Genomic DNA, 17,716 nt, shown 5'->3' with positions numbered 1-17,716 from the left:
CAACCATAAATAATATAACTACAGCTGTGCCACAGCCGCCATATTGAATAATTTTTGACATTTCATTTGAACATCCAATCAGAACAAAGTTATAATGCGCATGCGCCCGGTCGCTAGGTTTTCCCATATAAAAATTGACCCTCTATCGCCGGTAAAGAAGTATAACTTCAAAAAGTACACTATTTGTGACACATCTACCTCCAAGCAATAGATAGTTATTTGGGTAGCATGGACCCCTACAATAAGAACCTATATGTTTCCTACCCTGTAGCCGGTTTTTTGACAAAATTAGTTATTAACAAATTAATAACATAAAAACCGTAAATTTTCGCTTTTTTCGTCTATCAGCAAAAAGTGAAGCATTTGAAACAAATCTGAAAGTAAGAAACTTATTAGTCCTGCCGCCAGGGGGTACAACAGCCTCCTTTATTAAGATGGACTTACCCAAGTTTTTTTTATGTAATTTGACCCGTAGAACACGATTTTTTTGGGTAACAGTTGATCGGGATGTCTTCTGTAGGGATGTTGTGCACTTGGATGGGGAAAAACATTGAATTTGCGATCGTCATCACTTTGCCGAAATAAATTTTGTACGTATATAACATATGTGTATGTAAATAGCATAGGACGTTCGAAACGCGTATATAATATAGGTATAGCACTTCTTTTTGGATGGGTAAAAACTATTGAGCTCGCGACCCTCATCGCTACGGCGAGATATTAGTAATTTATATACTATAAATTACTTTTTTTTCATTTCCTGAAAAATCTCCCCAGATGCACATATGAGGTTTGGCATTGACGCCGACAATATTCGTGAAGTACTCAGCGGATATATTATACAGATTAAAAACATGAGTATTAAAATCTGTCAACATAAGAACCGGAGATACAGTTTACCGCTCAAGTTTTCTCCCTCCATAACTCCAAGTAAACTGAATTGGAACTCCACATGTTGAGGCTTTGTAGACGACTCTGTTCATACGGCAATCTTCTTGATCTTTCAAATACCGCTAATTAGGTTTCTTAATTTTTTACATATAAACAAATAAGCTATGAAATTAAAAAAAAACTGACTAACTTCGTTCCTAATTGCCGTATGAGAATAATTTTATTGAAATAGTTTACTTTAAATGTCATTAAAATAGAGTAAATATTCCCCAAAAAATTTGTATAGGTATTCGCGATGTGCAATTACTTGGAGGGGATACGAGAAACGATCGTGCGAGAATAGCGGAGAAATATTGCAACTTTCTTAAATAATTGATATGATATACAATTATTATATAAAGGCAAATTTAATTAATTGTATTTTGCTTGCAGTACTGCATTTTAATAACTAATTTTATTTACTACATACAATTGTTTACGTTTTAATAACATAACCTGAATCTTATTTTTCTTTTTATTATTTTTTTGGAATATGGCCTTGACAATTATCCAGCAACCAGGACTAATATAATTGACCAATATAATTTACAGTGCGAATAATGTTGCTGAGCGTAGAAACCAGGTGTCGCTTTGCCGAACTTGCACGGTCCCAATACTTATCTATTGAGATAAATGTGCAGTGCCGGTTTATCCACTGGGCGCTTGGGGCGGGCGCCCACTTTTAATTATAAGAAAATAAAGTCGCTAGATAATTTACATATTCTCCGAAAAAAATCTCATACGCAGATACGCCAATACACTGCAAACGCCTTTATTCTATTGCTACATCTCTTCACGCCTATAGGTACACAGTGCCGTAGCCTAGCCCCAGAGGGGCCCCGTGTCAGTGTTTGTGGCGGGGCCCTTTTACAAAAACTACAGAAAGTTGTCAGATTTCCCCATGCCATTGACTAAAAACTACCCAGGTAGTGGGTAAAACGTGTGTAAAGTGTAAGTTATTAATCAATGGCCATGTCTCGAATTGTATCCAAAATAATCGTACAAACGGAGTTTTTTTAGTTTCTAATAATTTCATTTTGAATTGTGGGTCTTAAATAATAATTTATATCACTTTTCGGCTTTAAAATAAGTTCTTTTAAAATAGGAATAAAATAAGTCCTTTTAAAATAGTTAAACGGAAGACAAAAATAGATATACATAAATCTAATTTATAGATTAAGAATAGATTATTCTCGAAAATGCAAATACCCAAACAATAGGTACACACTTTTTCAAACATTCAAAACTAAAGCGATTACAAAAATTGCAATTTGGCATTATACAGTGGCTTTTAAGGCTAGCACTCCACTTGCGATTTGTAGTCGCAGCGACAAAAAAATCGCTGTCGCAGAAAATCTAGAGTCTAGAAAATTAGTCGCTGTTTTCAGAATCGCGAATTGAATGTTACAAGGATGTTACATCAGCTTTTAGATATTTTTTAATCTAAAGATAAAGGAGAAGTCAAGACGTCAATTAATACTTTATGCGAGAAACATAAAAACGATGTTGATGAAACCAAAGAGAACTTGCATAATGAAATTACCCATTTTGTAACGTTATGCTAAAATTTGAATAAACATCATACAATTTATTTGATTTTTCCAGGATGAAAAAGCATTTTTTCCCAATATTTTAACTTTACTGCAAATTTATTTGACGATACCAATTTCTAATGCGTCAGGCGAGCGGTGTTTTTCGGCTTTAAAAAGAATAAAAACCTATTTAAGGTCAAATTTGGGTCAAGAAAACTTACGCATTATCAGTATTTGTATATAGACAATGAAGAACTGGAGAAACTGAATTGTGATAATATTATATGGCAGTTTGCGAATGCCAAGTCAAGAAAAAAAGTGATCTAATTTTTGTCTTTATGTTTTTTTGCTTGTCATGTGTTATTTTGTGAAACTTTCTGTTTTTTATTTATGATTTTAAATGTATTTTTTGCATTATTTTTTACGTTTGCTATTCTTCTTGCTTGTTTAAAAAATATTTTATGGATTTTACAATACACCTTTACAGTTAATGCATGCGTTTTCTTGTTAAAAAACTGACAACGAATAGCAATGAAGGGGGCCCCTAAACCTCCAGCGCCCAGGGCCCGAATTTAGGTTAAACCGGCACTGTGAACGTGACAATGTTAGTGACGGTCAAATGAGAATGATTGGCATTAAAAGATAATTAAAACAATTCTAATTATTATTATATGGTGAAATGGATGTTTATTGGTTTTACTGTATTGTACAAATAATATTTACAAAATTACTCATTAAAACATTTTTTATTAAGAAACAACTAAACTATTTAGAATTATTTACTATTCTTTTTACTGTAACATTTTGATTGTAAAGCAACGTTTCATTTTTTGCATTTATTATACTCTTACAATATCGACATTTTCTTTGTTTACCATCAATGGTTATTTCCAAAAAACATGTCATACCGCCGACGAAATACTTAAAGATCTTATTGCAGGATGTAATAAGATCTAGTGTAGTTGTAGAGAAGTGTAATTGAAATCGATTTATTTGCAGTTGTGCACGATATTATAAAATGAAATATCCATTGCTTGGAAAATAACAGGACATATCATTTTTCTTCCTTCTGAATCTGATATTTTTGAAAATTCCAATACGTTTTTCATCGCCTAGAATAATACACATTGGCTGACTTAAAAATTGAACCAATAAGTAACATGTAGAGTGACACAGAGACAACCACCGAAGACAGTTGTAAGAGCAAAATTGGAGATGAAATTGCAGTGGAATCTTTTTCGAGAAGTACGATGACGGCTAGAACGCCAATAAAAGTTTTATTCCAGTTTTACTTTCTTCTACCTTGTTTCAAATCATAGGCTGCATCATATTATATAAAAGAAATTTCTCCAGTGAGCAATCTCATATGCAGTTTCATATTAAATACTTGAAAAAACTGCGTAAGGGGGGTACGGTTTGAAATTTTCGATTTTTTTATTATTGTAAATGAAAGTGCATAACTACATGAATACTCTCTGAAAATTTCAGATTGATCGGAGTAAAGTTACCAGAGATATAGTATGTTAAATATCCCTACCTTCGACTTGCTTTGTCGCGGTTTAGCGCCAACACGCTTGACCGTAGTGAGAAATATTCAACAACTGTTCCGCTTCCCTTTTGTAGATTTTGCGATTAAAAAAACAATCCCGGCGTGTATTACTTTACGATTTGACAGACAAAAAGAAATTGAAAATAAAAGTTGTCAAAACTTTAAACGTATTTTTCTCAAAACTTTTCTTTCAAAGGCGGTGGACATTGGAACTCAAAACTATCCAGGCTATAACGGCCGATCCACCTGAAATTTTGCACACATTGTTTTTGGACATTTCCTGAGGTAGCTCTGCCGAGATATATTTGGTTTTATGCTTATTTTTTGTTTAACAATAATAAATATGTTGATTTTCACCTTTTTGATATAAAGAATTTCGCTTTTTTGACTTCCGAGTGATACCAACAACTCAAAAATCGTTAAAAATAAAAAACTCGATAGAGTTACCTCAAAAAACTCATAAGCTAATAAAATCTTTTTGAATTATTTATTTCACATGATTCAGTAACGAGTTCTGATGTCCCCCGCAAAATCCATTTTTTTGGAGGAGTCTGTAAAAAGTTGCCACCGTTGGCTTATTTTTCAATCTTTTTCCTTGAATATTTCCTTGAATATCTTTTAATATTCTTTGAAATGCACTTAATATGCTTATTTAATTTAAAAATAAAATAGTTGTACAATAGTTTAAAAAAATCACAAATATGTGCTTGAAATAATCAACTATTCTAAATGGGAAATAAGCCACAATTGAACTAAAAAAATGATTTTATTAACGTTTCGACGTAAAATTGGAAGTCGTTGTCAAAATACAAAATAATAATAAGAGAAAAAGTTATTAAATACTAGTTCATAAAATAATAAAATATAATTATGTATTATATTTTAAATTAAAAATTAATATAAATAAATACATATTATTATTATATCATATTATTAAAATTTATTATTATTTTGCATTTTGATAACAACATCCGATTCGGACGTCGAACCGTTAATAAAATCATTTTTTTAGTTACATTGTGGCTTATTTCCCATTTAGAATAGTTGATCACAAAAATACCACAAGGAAATAGCTTCAGAACAACATGTGTTTGAAATGTTAATTTCAAACCATACCCTCCCCTTAAAACAAATATCACACTTGTGTTTCTTCATTGTGCACCCTCAAAAATATATTTTCAAAATACTGTTGCGAGAAAAACGCGTAAAATAAAATTTCAAACTTGTTACGATTTTTGCCCAGCGTGCACTTCCAAATGTTTTTTCAAGTTACTTTTATTAATAAAGTCCTTTAAACAAATTTCACATTTGTACTGTTTTTCTCCAGTGTGCACTGTCAAATGTCTTTTCAAATCATCTGCTTCACTAAACTGTTTAAAACAAATTTCACACTTGTGAGTTTTTCTCCAGTCTGTACTGTCAAATATCTTTTCAAATTACCTGCTTGATTAAATTGCTTTAAAAAAATTTCACACTTAAACGGTTTCTCTTCAGTGTGAACTCTCAAATGTCTTTTCAAGTGAAATGCTTCGTTAAATTGCTTTAAACAAATTTCACACCTCCAGTGTGCACTCTAAAAAATGTTTCTTCAAATCATCTGCTTCACTAAACTGTTTAAAACAAATTTCACACTTGTGACTTTTTTCTCTAGTGTGCACTGTCAAATGTCTTTTCAAAAGACCTGCTTGATCAAATTGCTTTAAACAAATTTCACACTTGTACGGTTTCTCTCCAGTGTGAACCCTCAAATGTTTTTTCAAACTAACTCCTTCACTAAACCGTTTAAAACAAATGTCACACTGGTAGGGTTTTTCTCCAGTGTGCACTCTCAAATGTTTTTTCAAATCACCTGCTTGATTAAATTGTTTTAAACAAATTTCACACTTGTACGGTTTTTCTCCAATGTGTATTCTCAAATGTACGTTCAAATAACCTACTTGATTAAATCGCTTTAAACAAATTTCACACTTGTACGGTTTTTCTCCAGTGTGTACTCTCAAATGTCTTTTCAAGTTAAATGCACCGGTAAATTGCTTTAAACAAATTTCACACTTATAAGGTTTTTCTCTAGTGTGAACTCTCAAATGTTTTTTTAAAGATAATGCTTGACTAAATTGCTTTAAACAAATTTCACACGTGTACGGTTTTTCTCCAGTGTGGATTCTCAAATGTTTTTCAAATCACTTTTTTCACTAAACTGTTTAAAACAAATTTCACACTTGGACGGTTTTTCTCCAGTGTGTACTCTCAAATGTCTTTTCAAGTTAAATGCACCGGTAAATTGCTTTAAACAAATTTCACACTTATAAGGTTTTTCTCCAGTGTGCACTCTCAAATGTTTTTTTAAAGATAATGCTTGATTAAATTGCTTTAAACAAATTTCACACGTGTACGGTTTTTCTCTAGTGTGAACTCTCAAATGTTTTTTTAAAGATAATGCTTGACTAAATTGCTTTAAACAAATTTCACACGTGTACGGTTTTTCTCCAGTGTGGATTCTCAAATGTTTTTTCAATCACTTTTTTCACTAAACTGTTTAAAACAAATTTCACACTTGTACGGTTTTTCTCCAGTGTGTACTCTCAACGGTCTTTTCAAGTTAAATGCACCGGTAAATTGCTTTAAACAAATTTCACACTTATAAGGTTTTTCTCCAGTGTGCACTCTCAAATGTTTTTTTTTTAAGATAATGCTTGATTAAATTGCTTTAAACAAATTTCACACGTGTACGGTTTTTCTCTAGTGTGAACTCTCAAATGTTTTTTTAAAGATAATGCTTGACTAAATTGCTTTAAACAAATTTCGATTCTCAAATGTTTTTTCAAATCACTTTTTTCACTAAACTGTTTAAAACAAATTTCACACTTGTACGGTTTTTCTCCAGTGTGTACTCTCAAATGTCTTTTCAAGTTAAATGCACCGGTAAATTGCTTTAAACAAATTTCACACTTATAAGGTTTTTCTCCAGTGTGAACTCTCAAATGTTTTTTAAAAGATAATGCTTGACTAAATTGCTTTAAACAAATTTCACACGTGTACGGTTTTTCTCCAGTGTGGATTCTCAAATGTTTTTTCAAATCACTTTTTTCAATAAACTGTTTAAAACAAATTTCACACTTGTACAGTTTTTCTGCAGTGTGTACTCTCAAATGTCTTTTCAAGTTAAATGCACCGGTACATTGCTTTAAACAAATTTCACACTTATAAGGTTTTTCTCCAGTGTGCACTCTCAAATGTTTTTTTAAAGATAATGCTTGACTAAATTGCTTTAAACAAATTTCACACGTGTACGGTTTTTCTCCAGTGTGTACTCTCAAATGTCTTTTCAAGTTAAATGCACCGGTAAATTGCTTTAAACAAATTTCACACTTATAAGGTTTTTCTCCAGTGTGCACTCTCAAATGTTTTTTTAAAGATAATGCTTGATTAAATTGCTTTAAACAAATTTCACACGTGTACGGTTTTTCTCTAGTGTGAACTCTCAAATGTTTTTTTAAAGATAATGCTTGACTAAATTGCTTTAAACAAATTTCACACGTGTACGGTTTTTCTCCAGTGTGGATTCTCAAATGTTTTTTCAAATCACTTTTTTCACTAAACTGTTTAAAACAAATTTCACACTTGTACGGTTTTTCTCCAGTGTGTACTCTCAAATGTCTTTTCAAGTTAAATGCACCGGTAAATTGCTTTAAACAAATTTCACACTTATAAGGTTTTTCTCCAGTGTGCACTCTCAAATGTTTTTTTTAAAGATAATGCTTGATTAAATTGCTTTAAACAAATTTCACACGTGTACGGTTTTTCTCTAGTGTGAACTCTCAAATGTTTTTTCAAACTACCTGCTCCACTAAACTGTTTAAAACAAATTTTACACTTGTGAGTTTTTCTCCAGTCTGTACTGTCAAATATCTTTTCAAATTACCTGCTTGATTAAATTGCTTTAAAAAAATTTCACACTTAAACGGTTTCTCTTCAGTGTGAACTCTCAAATGTCTTTTCAAGTGAAATGCTTCGTTAAATTGCTTTAAACAAATTTCACACCTCCAGTGTGCACTCTAAAAAAATGTTTTTTCAAATCATCTGCTTCACTAAACTGTTTAAAACAAATTTCACACTTGTGACTTTTTTCTCTAGTGTGCACTGTCAAATGTCTTTTCAAAAGACCTGCTTGATTAAATTGCTTTAAACAAATTTCACACTTGTACGGTTTCTCTCCAGTGTGAACTCTCAAATGTTTTTTCAAACTAACTCCTTCACTAAACCGTTTAAAACAAATGTCACACTGGTAGGGTTTTTCTCCAGTGTGCACTCTCAAATGTTTTTTCAAATCACCTGCTTGATTAAATTGTTTTAAACAAATTTCACACTTGTACGGTTTTTCTCCAATGTGTATTCTCAAATGTACGTTCAAATAACCTACTTGATTAAATCGCTTTAAACAATTTCACACTTGTACGGTTTTTCTCCAGTGTGTACTCTCAAATGTCTTTTCAAGTTAAATGAATCGGTAAATTGCTTTAAACAAATTTCACACTTATAAGGGTTTTCTCCAGTGTGCACTCTCAAATGTTTTTTCAAGTTAAATGCACCGGTAAATTGCTTTAAACAAATTTCACACTTATAAGGTTTTTCTCCAGTGTGTACTCTCAAATGTCTTTTCAAGTCAAATGCACCGGTAAATTGCTTTAAACAAATTTCACACTTATAAGGTTTTTCTCCAGTGTGCACTCTCAAATGTTTTTTTAAAGATCCTGCTTGAGTAAATTGCTTTAAACAAATTTCACACGTGTACGGTTTTTCTCTAGTGTGAACTCTCAAATGTTTTTTTAAACTACCTGTTCCACTAAACTGTTTAAAACAAATTTCACACTTGTACGGTTTTTCTCCAGTATGAACTCTCAAATGTTTTTTCAAATCACCTGCTTCACTAAACTGTTTAAAACAAATTTCACACTTGTACGGTTTTTCTCCAGTGTGACTTCTCAAATGTATTTTCAAATAACCTGCGTAATTAAACTGCTTTAAACAAATTTCACACTTGTACGGTTTCTCTCCAGTGTGAACTCTCAAATGAACTTTCAAATAACTTGCTCGATTAAACTGCTTAAAGCAAATTTCACACTTGTAAGATCCCTGTCTAGTCTGAATTTTTATATTTTTATTTACGGATTTTCCTTCGGCATGTTGACGTGTATATTTTCCTTTATGAGATGATCGTGCCCTTTCCATAATTTTTATTTTATTCTCCTCCTGGGGATAACCTAAAATACAAACCAACTATAAATATTTTATTGGAGCGGAAAATTACTACAGAAATAAAGGAATGCAATGTTAGTTCAGGGAAGTAAAAAAACTGTGGTTGTTTGGGTAGTATGGACCCCTACAATAAGAACCTAGATCTGTACCTCAGATCTAAACTATATTAACTGTGCTAATATTTTTTGAAAAATTGTATTATTTCATTTTCTACGTAACAGACTTCACATCTTTTATATGCGATACTATATTAAATCCTATTTAATGTGGTTCCAAAGATAGGCAACGTTAAATTCAGTGGCGGCTCGTGACAATTTCAGCTGGTGGAGCCCGGGCCGCATATAAATTTGACGAAATTACAATAAGAAAAATGAAGAATGAAAAACATGGCTCAAAAAATTATATACAGGTACTGTACTGAACTGACCCAATAACACGCACACACATAGTCGTACAACCCCAGCCTCGAGGGATATGTGTGTTCCAATGGAACAGTGGGACCCACATGTCCGAAGATCAAACCGGTCACACTCCGTAATGAAGTAGAACCTATCTTACCCTTAAGCTATACCACCACCTCTCCCCATCGAAGGACATAACAAATAGGGAGGCTTTGTACTGAACGTTACTTTGGATGCCCTAAGTAATGGGTTAACTTCTTATTACTTAGGGGGCGTTCAAGTATTACGTAACGCGATTTTTGAAGATTTTTGACCCCCCTCCCCCCAACTTGCGTTACGTAATACTTGAACGACCCATGTGGTTAAGCCACCTGACTTTATGGATAGCTATAATAAAAGTTTTTCTTAAAAGTTTTTAAGATCAATGACTTAGTTGTTGTTCGAATTACAACAATACTTAAAAACAAGAGTGTTTGACCAGTGCAAACTCCCAATTCTTACATAGGCATGCCAAACATGGACCTTGACCAAAGCAAACATTGATAAAATAATGAACACAATGAGCCATGGAGAGAGCAATGTTAGGAGTAAAATACAGACAAAAAGCAAAACAACTGGGTAAGAAATAAAACAAAAGTCAAAGACGCAGGACAACATATAGCCAGGCTAAAATGGAGCTTCGCAGGTTATAACGCCAGACAAACGGACAATAGGTGGAATACCACGATACAACAATGGAGGCCATGGGCAGGAAAGAGAGCAAGAGGACGACCCTAGATGAGATGGGGAGATAGCATTAAAAAGATAGGAGGAACGCACTGGAAACAGAAGCACTAAACAGAAACGAATGGAGGAAACTGGGGGAAGCCTAGGTTCAAAATTGGACGAATTAAAGGGCAAAAGAAGAACGAATGAATTATTTATTACTTAATCTTTTATTTATTACACTTAATCGTTTAATTTCATTATTATCCTCTATCCCTAACGATTAAAAAGGACTTTGGTAATAAATAGCCTACTTTGTTCATTTTAAATTAACGTTATCACACCGAAACAGCGTATTAACTACACAGAAGGGCCACACAAAACGGGCCCCTAAACATCTTATACGACCTGCCTAGGATTATTGACGACAGCGAAGAACATGCAATGCAATACAGCCGGTACCTACGTGACTGCAACGACTAGTGAAAGAAATAATACCGTTTGAAGCAACTAGAGACTACAGCACCCAAAAGGAAGAAACTGGGCAAGGCTATGATTGGTCGCAAAATCCCGGCTTGCGATTGGTTTGAAAGCTGACTTCGATCACTGCGATCATAACATAACCTAGAATCTAGAATTTGAATTTTAGTTGACAGTTGTTTGATGTTTTAATATCCGTGATCTGTGCAATATCCATTAAAAATAAACAAATTTATAGAACAATAATAATAATTATAATAATTATTATAATAAATCTGGATTATAATAGGATATATATATAATATAATAGAATAGAAGAACTGACAAAAAACTCCCACAGGTTATAATAGTATGATTTCCTAAAGAAATATATGCTTTAGAAAGATGTAACATATTTAGAGAGAAAATGTAAAATGAGATGTAAAATCTTGAGAACCCAAGAGCTGCATGTCTGAAAGCAAAATAAATGGAACTGAGGACATAGATAGATAACATTTTACTGGTAAGTAATAAAATATTTTTTCTACAACCGTGTTAAAAATGTAATTTTTAGCACTCCATAGGTGCGTTAAAAATGCTACTTTAAGGCACTAGTGCTTTAAAAAATTTTTAAGGCACTGCAGTTCGTATTGACCGTGTAGGCAATTTTGATGTTATGTCAAAAAAATATAAAAATGGAATGTCAGTCAAGTTCAAGTAAAAGTTTTTGTAGATATTGTCCTTTAATTACGTTTGTAGAAAAAATATTGTATGATATGCGTGTTAAAAAGTACATTTTTAAGGCACTCATGTGAATTGCAGAATTCGCTATCGCTCATTCTGCAAATTTCACATGCGTGCCTTAAACAGGTCCGTGAACTTAGCCCGAAAAAGTCGGGAAAAAATGTGATCGATGGCATTCGATTGTCCACGTTTGTCCACCATTTTATTTCGTTAGTCCACCCATATATTCTTATTTATAAACAAAAATTTTTTTTCGGGCTAACTTCACAAATCTAAAAATTTTCGAAAATTTAAAAAAACTCTTGCTTTATTGTTTGTCCATGCTTGTCCACCACATAATTTTTTTTGTCCACCCTCTGATATTTTTAAAATATTTTTTTTTATATATAATATATTGCTTACGGATAATAGGACAGTACCGCCGAAAAAGTACTTCAGACATAAGAATGAATTTTTATGCGGGAGCAGAATCTTAACTACCCATTTGTCTACACCCTCGCAGCGTTTGTCCAACCCCGTAATGTGCAAAACAACCCCCTTGAAGACTTTATTTTTTTTTTAATTCTCAACCCGGGCCAAATTCACGTCCGCTTAAAAAGCATTTAAACGTTATTTCAGGTTCAGAATCACAATTACCTGTTTGTCCACTTCTTCGCAGCGTTTGTCCAACCCCTTAAAGTGCGAAACCAACCCCCTGTTATTTTTAATTATTTTTTTTATTTTTTAATTCGGGCTAACTTCAGGTCCGCTTAAATGAGTGTTTAAAGGTTAATTCGGGAACAGAATCCCAACTACCCGTTTGTCCACCTCTTCGCAACGTTTGTCCAACCCCTTAAAGTGCGAAAACAACACACTGTTATTTGTAATTACTTTTTTTTTATTTTTTAATTCGGGCTAACTTCGCGTTCGCTTAAATGCGTGTTTAAACGTTAATTCGGGAACAGAATCCCAACTACCCGTTTGTCCACCCCTTCGCAACGTTTGTCCACCCCTTCGCAACGTTTGTCCAACCCCTTAAAGTACGAAACCACCCTACTGTAGATTGTAATTATTTTTTTTATTTCTTAATTCGGGCTAATTTCACGTCCGCTTAAATGCGTATTTAAACGTTAATTCGGGGGCAGAATCCCAACTACACGTTTGTCCACCCCTTCACAGCGTTTGTCCAACCCCTTAAAGTGCGAAACGACCCCCATGGAGATGGTAAATATTTTTTTATTTCTTTATTCGGGCTAACTTCACGTCCGTTTAAACGGGTATTTTAACAATAATTCGGGTGCAGAATCACAACTACCCGTTTGTCTACCCCTTCGCAGCGTTTGTCCAACCCCTTAAAGTGCGAAAAAACCCCCCTGTTAATTGTAATTATTTTTTTATTTCTTAATTCGGGTTAACCTCACGTTCTCTTAAATGGGTATTTAAACGTTAATTTGGGGGCAGAATCCCAACTACACGTTTGTCCACCCCTTCACAGCGTTTGTCCAACCCCTTAAAGTGCGAAACAACCCCCCCGATAATTGTAATTATTTTTTTATTTCTTAATTTGGGCCAACTTCACGTTCTCTTAAATGGGTATTTTAACATTAATTAGGGTGCAGAATCACAACTACTCGTTTGTCCACCCCTTCGATGCCTATGTCCAACCCCTTAAAGTTCGAAACAACCCCCCTGTTAATTGTAATTATTTTTTTATTTATTAATTCGGGCTAACTTCACGTTCTCTTAAATGGGTATTTAAACGTTAATTTGGGGACAGAATCCCAACTACACGTTGGTCCACCCCTTCACAGCGTTTGTCCAACCCCTTAAAGTGCGAAACGACCCCCATGGAGATTGTAAATATTTTTTTATTTCTTTATTCGAGCTAACTTCACGTCCGTTTAAACGGGTAGTATAACATTAATTCGGGTGCAGAATCACAACTACCCGTTTGTCCACCCCTTCGCAGCGTTTGTCCAATCCCTTAAAGTGCGAAACAATCCCCCTGTTAATTGTAATTATTTTTTTATTTCTTAATTCGGGCTAACTTCACGTTCTCTTAAATGGGTATTTAAACGTTAATTCGGGTGCAGAATCACAACTACCCGTTTGTCCACCCCTTCGCAGCGTTTGTCCAACCCCTTAAAGTGCGAAACAAACCCCCTGTTAATTGTAATTATTTTTTTTTATATCTTAATTCGGGCTAACTTCACGTTCTCTTCAATGGGAATTTAAACGTTAATTTGGGGGCAGAATCCCAACTACACGTTTGTCCACCCCTTCACAGCGTTTGTCCAACCCCTTAAAGTGCGAAACGATCCCCATGGAGATTGTAAATATTGTTTTATTTCTTAATTCGGGCTAACTTCACGTTCTCTTAAATGGGTACTTTAACATTAATTCGGGTGCAGAATCACAACTACCCGTTTGTCCACCCCTTCGCAGCGTTTGTCCAACCCCTTAGAGTGCGAAACAACCCCCCTGTTAATTGTAGTTATTTTTTTATTATTTAATTCGGGCTAACTTCACGTTCTCTTAAATGGGTATTTAAACGTTAATTCGGGTGCAGAATCACAACTACCCGTTTGTCCACCGCTTCACAGCGTTTGTCCAACCCCTTAAAGTGCGAAACGACCACCATGGAGATTGTAAATATTTTTTTATTTCCTTATTCGGGCTAACTTCACGTCCGTTTAAACGGGTATTTTAACATTAATTCGGGTGCAGAATCACAACTACCCGTTTGTCCACCCCTTCGCAGCGTTTGTCCAAACCCTTAAAGTGTGATAAAGTAGTTGTGATTCTGCACCCGAATTAATGTTAAAATACCCGTTTAGACGGACGTGAAGTTAGCCCGAATAAAGAAATAAAAAATATTTACAATCTCCATGGGGGGGGGGTCGTTTCGCACTTTAAAGGGTTGGACAAACGCTGTGAAGGGGTGGACAAACGTGTAGTTGAGATTCTGCCCCCGAATTAACGTTTAAATACCCATTTAAGAGAACGTGAAGGTAGCCCGAATTAGGAAATAAAAAAATAATTACAATTAACAGGGGGATTGTTTCGCACTTTAACGGGTTGGGCAAACGCTGTGAAGGGGTGGACAAACGTGTAGTTGGGATTCTGCCCCCGCATTAACGTTTAAATACCCATTTAAGAGAACGTGAAGTTAGCCCGAATTAAGAAATAAAAAAATAATTACAATTAACAGGGGGGTTGTTTCGCACTTTAAGGGGTTGGACAAACGCTGCGAAGGGGTGGACAAACGGGTAGTTGTGATTCTGCACCCGAATTAATGTTAAAATACCCGTTTAAACGGATGTGAAGTTAGCCCGAATTAAGAAATAAAAAAATAAATACAATTAACAGGGGGTTGTTTTGCACTTTAAGGGGTTGGACAAACGCTGTGAAGGGGTGGACAAACGTGTAGTTGGGATTCTGCCCCCGAATTAACGTTTAAATACCCATTTAAGAGAATGTGAAAAGCCCGAATTAAGAAATAAAAAAATAATTACAATTAACAGGAGGGTTGTTTCGCACTTTAAGGGGTTGGACAAACGCTGCGAAGGGGTGGACAAACGGGTAGTTGTGATTCTGCACCCGAATTAATGTTAAAATACCCATTTAAAAGAACGTGAAGTTAGCCAGAAATAAGAAATAGAAAAATAATTACAATTAACAGGGAGGTTGTTTCGCACTTTAAGAGGTTGGACAAACGCTGCGAGGGGGTGGACAAACGGATAGTTGTGATTCTGCACCCGAATTAATGTTAAAATACCCGTTTAAACGGACGTGAAGTTAGCCCGAATAAAGAAATAAAAAAATATTTACAATCTCCAGGGGGGTCGTTTCGCACTTTAAGCGGTTGGGCACACGCTGTGAAGGGGTGGACAAACGTGTAGTTGGAATTTTGTCCCCGAATTAACGTTAAAATACGCATTTAAGCGGACGTGAAGTTAGCCCGAATTAAGAAATAAAAAAATAATTACAATCTGCAGGAGGATGGTTTCGCACTTTAAGGGGTTGGACAAACTTTGCGAAGTGGTGGACAAACGGGTAGTTGGGATTCTGTTCCCGAATTAACGTTTAAACACGCATTTAAGTGAACGTGAAGTTAGCCCGAATTAAAAAATAAAAAAAGTAATTACAAATATCAGTGGTTGGTTTTGCACTTTAAGGGGTTGGACAAACGTTGCGAAGGGGTGGACAAACGGGTAGTTGGGATTCTGTTCCCGAATTAACGTTTAAACACGCATTTAAGCGGACGTGAAGTTAGCCCGAATTAAAAAATAAAAAAAACTATTACAAATAACAGGGGGTTGGTTTCGCACTTTAAGGGGTTGGACAAACGCTGCGAAGAAGTGGACAAACAGGTAGTTGTGATTCTGAACCTGAAATAACGTTTAAATGCGTTTTTAAGCGGACGTGAATTTGGCCCGGGTTGAGAATTAAAAAAAAAATAAAGACTTCAAGGGGGTTGTTTTGCACATTAAGGGGGTGGACAAACGCTGCGAGGGTGTTGACAAATGGGTAGTTAAGATTCTGCTCCCGCATAAAAATTCATTCTAATGTCTGAAGTACTTTTTCGGCGGTACTGTCCTATTATCCGTAAGCAATATATTATATATAAAAAAAATTATTTTAAAAATATCAGAGGGTGGACAAAAAAAATTATGTGGTGGACAAACATGGACAAACAATATAGCAAGAGTTTTTTTAAATTCTCGAAAATTTGTGGATTTGTGAAGTTGGCCCGAAAAAAAATTTTTGTTTATAAAAAAGAATTGATGGGTGGACTAACGAAATAAAATGGTGGACAAACGTGGACAATCAATGGACAATCGAATGCCATCGATCACATTTTTTTCCCCGACTTTTTCGGGCTAAGTTCACGGACCTGCCTTAAACGTGTACTTTTAACACTTATATCATAAATAACTATTAGAGGTATAAAGAATCTATAAAGCCTGCGCCTGTCACATTAAAAAATAATTGCTTGAATATGGTCATATACAAATTTTGCTTTCTGTAACTACAGAAATGTTAATTTTCTAATCAGATATACTATTTTTAGAAAGACAATGAATAAAATATCACTGAATATGAGAAGAGTTCATCAAAAGTTGGCGATGTTTAAGAACAACTTTGCTGCATCGAACAATCATAATCGCTGCTGTCAGTCATACAAAGTAAAAAGTATACTGTGCGAAAGATTAGTCCTATCAAAATTTAACTATGCTGATGTTGTGTATGGACCTTGTATTACCTAGATCAGATGACAGAGGAAGAATTCGGGGGGTTCAAAAGACACCAGCCTATTTGTCACAAATTAAAACATGTAAACTGGTTGAGCATGGAAAAGAGAAGATTTCTACATGCTGCTTGTCTGTTCCACAAAATTATCAATAACTAACTACCAGCATATCTTTTTAAAAAAGTTATACAGTTATGAGTGCCCTAATAACCGGCAAAATGCCCTAATAACCGTGGAAAACATTAAGTTGTGAGATAAACAGAAATGAAACTAGTGGAGGTGGGAGATTTAGCGATAACAACTTATAAGTTTACATTTTACTTATTGTTTCCCGCCTTTAGACGTATCAGATGAGTATTTCAACTAAAACTGTCACTGTCACAGTGGCAGTTGCCAAACTCGTCCGATACATCTAAAAGTGGGAAACAATAAATATAATATAAATGTATAGGTTTGTATCGCTAAATTTCCCACCTACACTAGTTTTATTTCTTTTTATCTCACAACTTAATATGTTTTTCATCTTTTGCTTTATTCTGCCAGTTATTAGCGTACTCATCACTGTATATAGAACTGACATAAGGGGCACCGAGCAACAGTGGCCTAACCCCAAAAAACGAAGTTTTGAGATAAATGCAATCTTTGCATTCATATTTACATTGTGCTTATGGGATGATGCTACAAATTATGTAACGATATTTAACCAAATAGAGGTAGGTTGTGTAAACCCTTGTTAATCTGAAGATTTAATGTTGCGACTTTTATTGATATATTAATCTAAAAATGCTCAATTTGTGTTTTTTTTCCTCTTGTTTAAGACGAAAAGTCTAGGTGTTGATTTCTTGAAATCGGTACCAACTGATCTTCAGCATTTTTTTCTTAGTATTTTGTGCATAGAGGTATATCG

At 34.4% G+C, this 17,716-nt stretch overlaps 2 protein-coding genes across 2 annotated transcripts in view; both read right to left on the bottom strand.

The window, feature by feature from the left end:
- Nucleotides 1-3,123: 3,123 nt before the first annotated feature.
- On the bottom strand, nt 3,124-7,801 carry LOC126885518 (zinc finger protein 271-like; the record flags this gene model as incomplete). The annotated part of the gene is made up of 2 exons (XM_050652098.1): nt 3,124-7,752; nt 7,800-7,801. Coding segments are annotated over 2 exons (1,062 nt in total), but the record flags the coding sequence as incomplete, so codon positions are not given.
- The window catches only part of LOC126885197 (zinc finger protein 85-like), a 42,389-nt gene continuing 32,229 nt past the window's right edge, over nt 7,557-17,716 (bottom strand). Inside the window, exon 2 of the mRNA XM_050651645.1 lies at nt 7,557-9,272. Within this exon, the coding sequence (XP_050507602.1) occupies nt 8,446-9,272 (827 nt within the window). The 3' untranslated portion in view covers nt 7,557-8,445. The remainder of the gene's footprint in view (nt 9,273-17,716) is intronic.

This window comes from Diabrotica virgifera, chromosome 5 (genome assembly GCF_917563875.1).
Source record: "Diabrotica virgifera virgifera chromosome 5, PGI_DIABVI_V3a".
Lineage (NCBI taxonomy): Eukaryota > Metazoa > Arthropoda > Insecta > Coleoptera > Chrysomelidae > Diabrotica > Diabrotica virgifera.
Note: the sequence above shows the minus strand (reverse complement) of the source record. Positions and strands in the feature narration are given on the sequence as shown.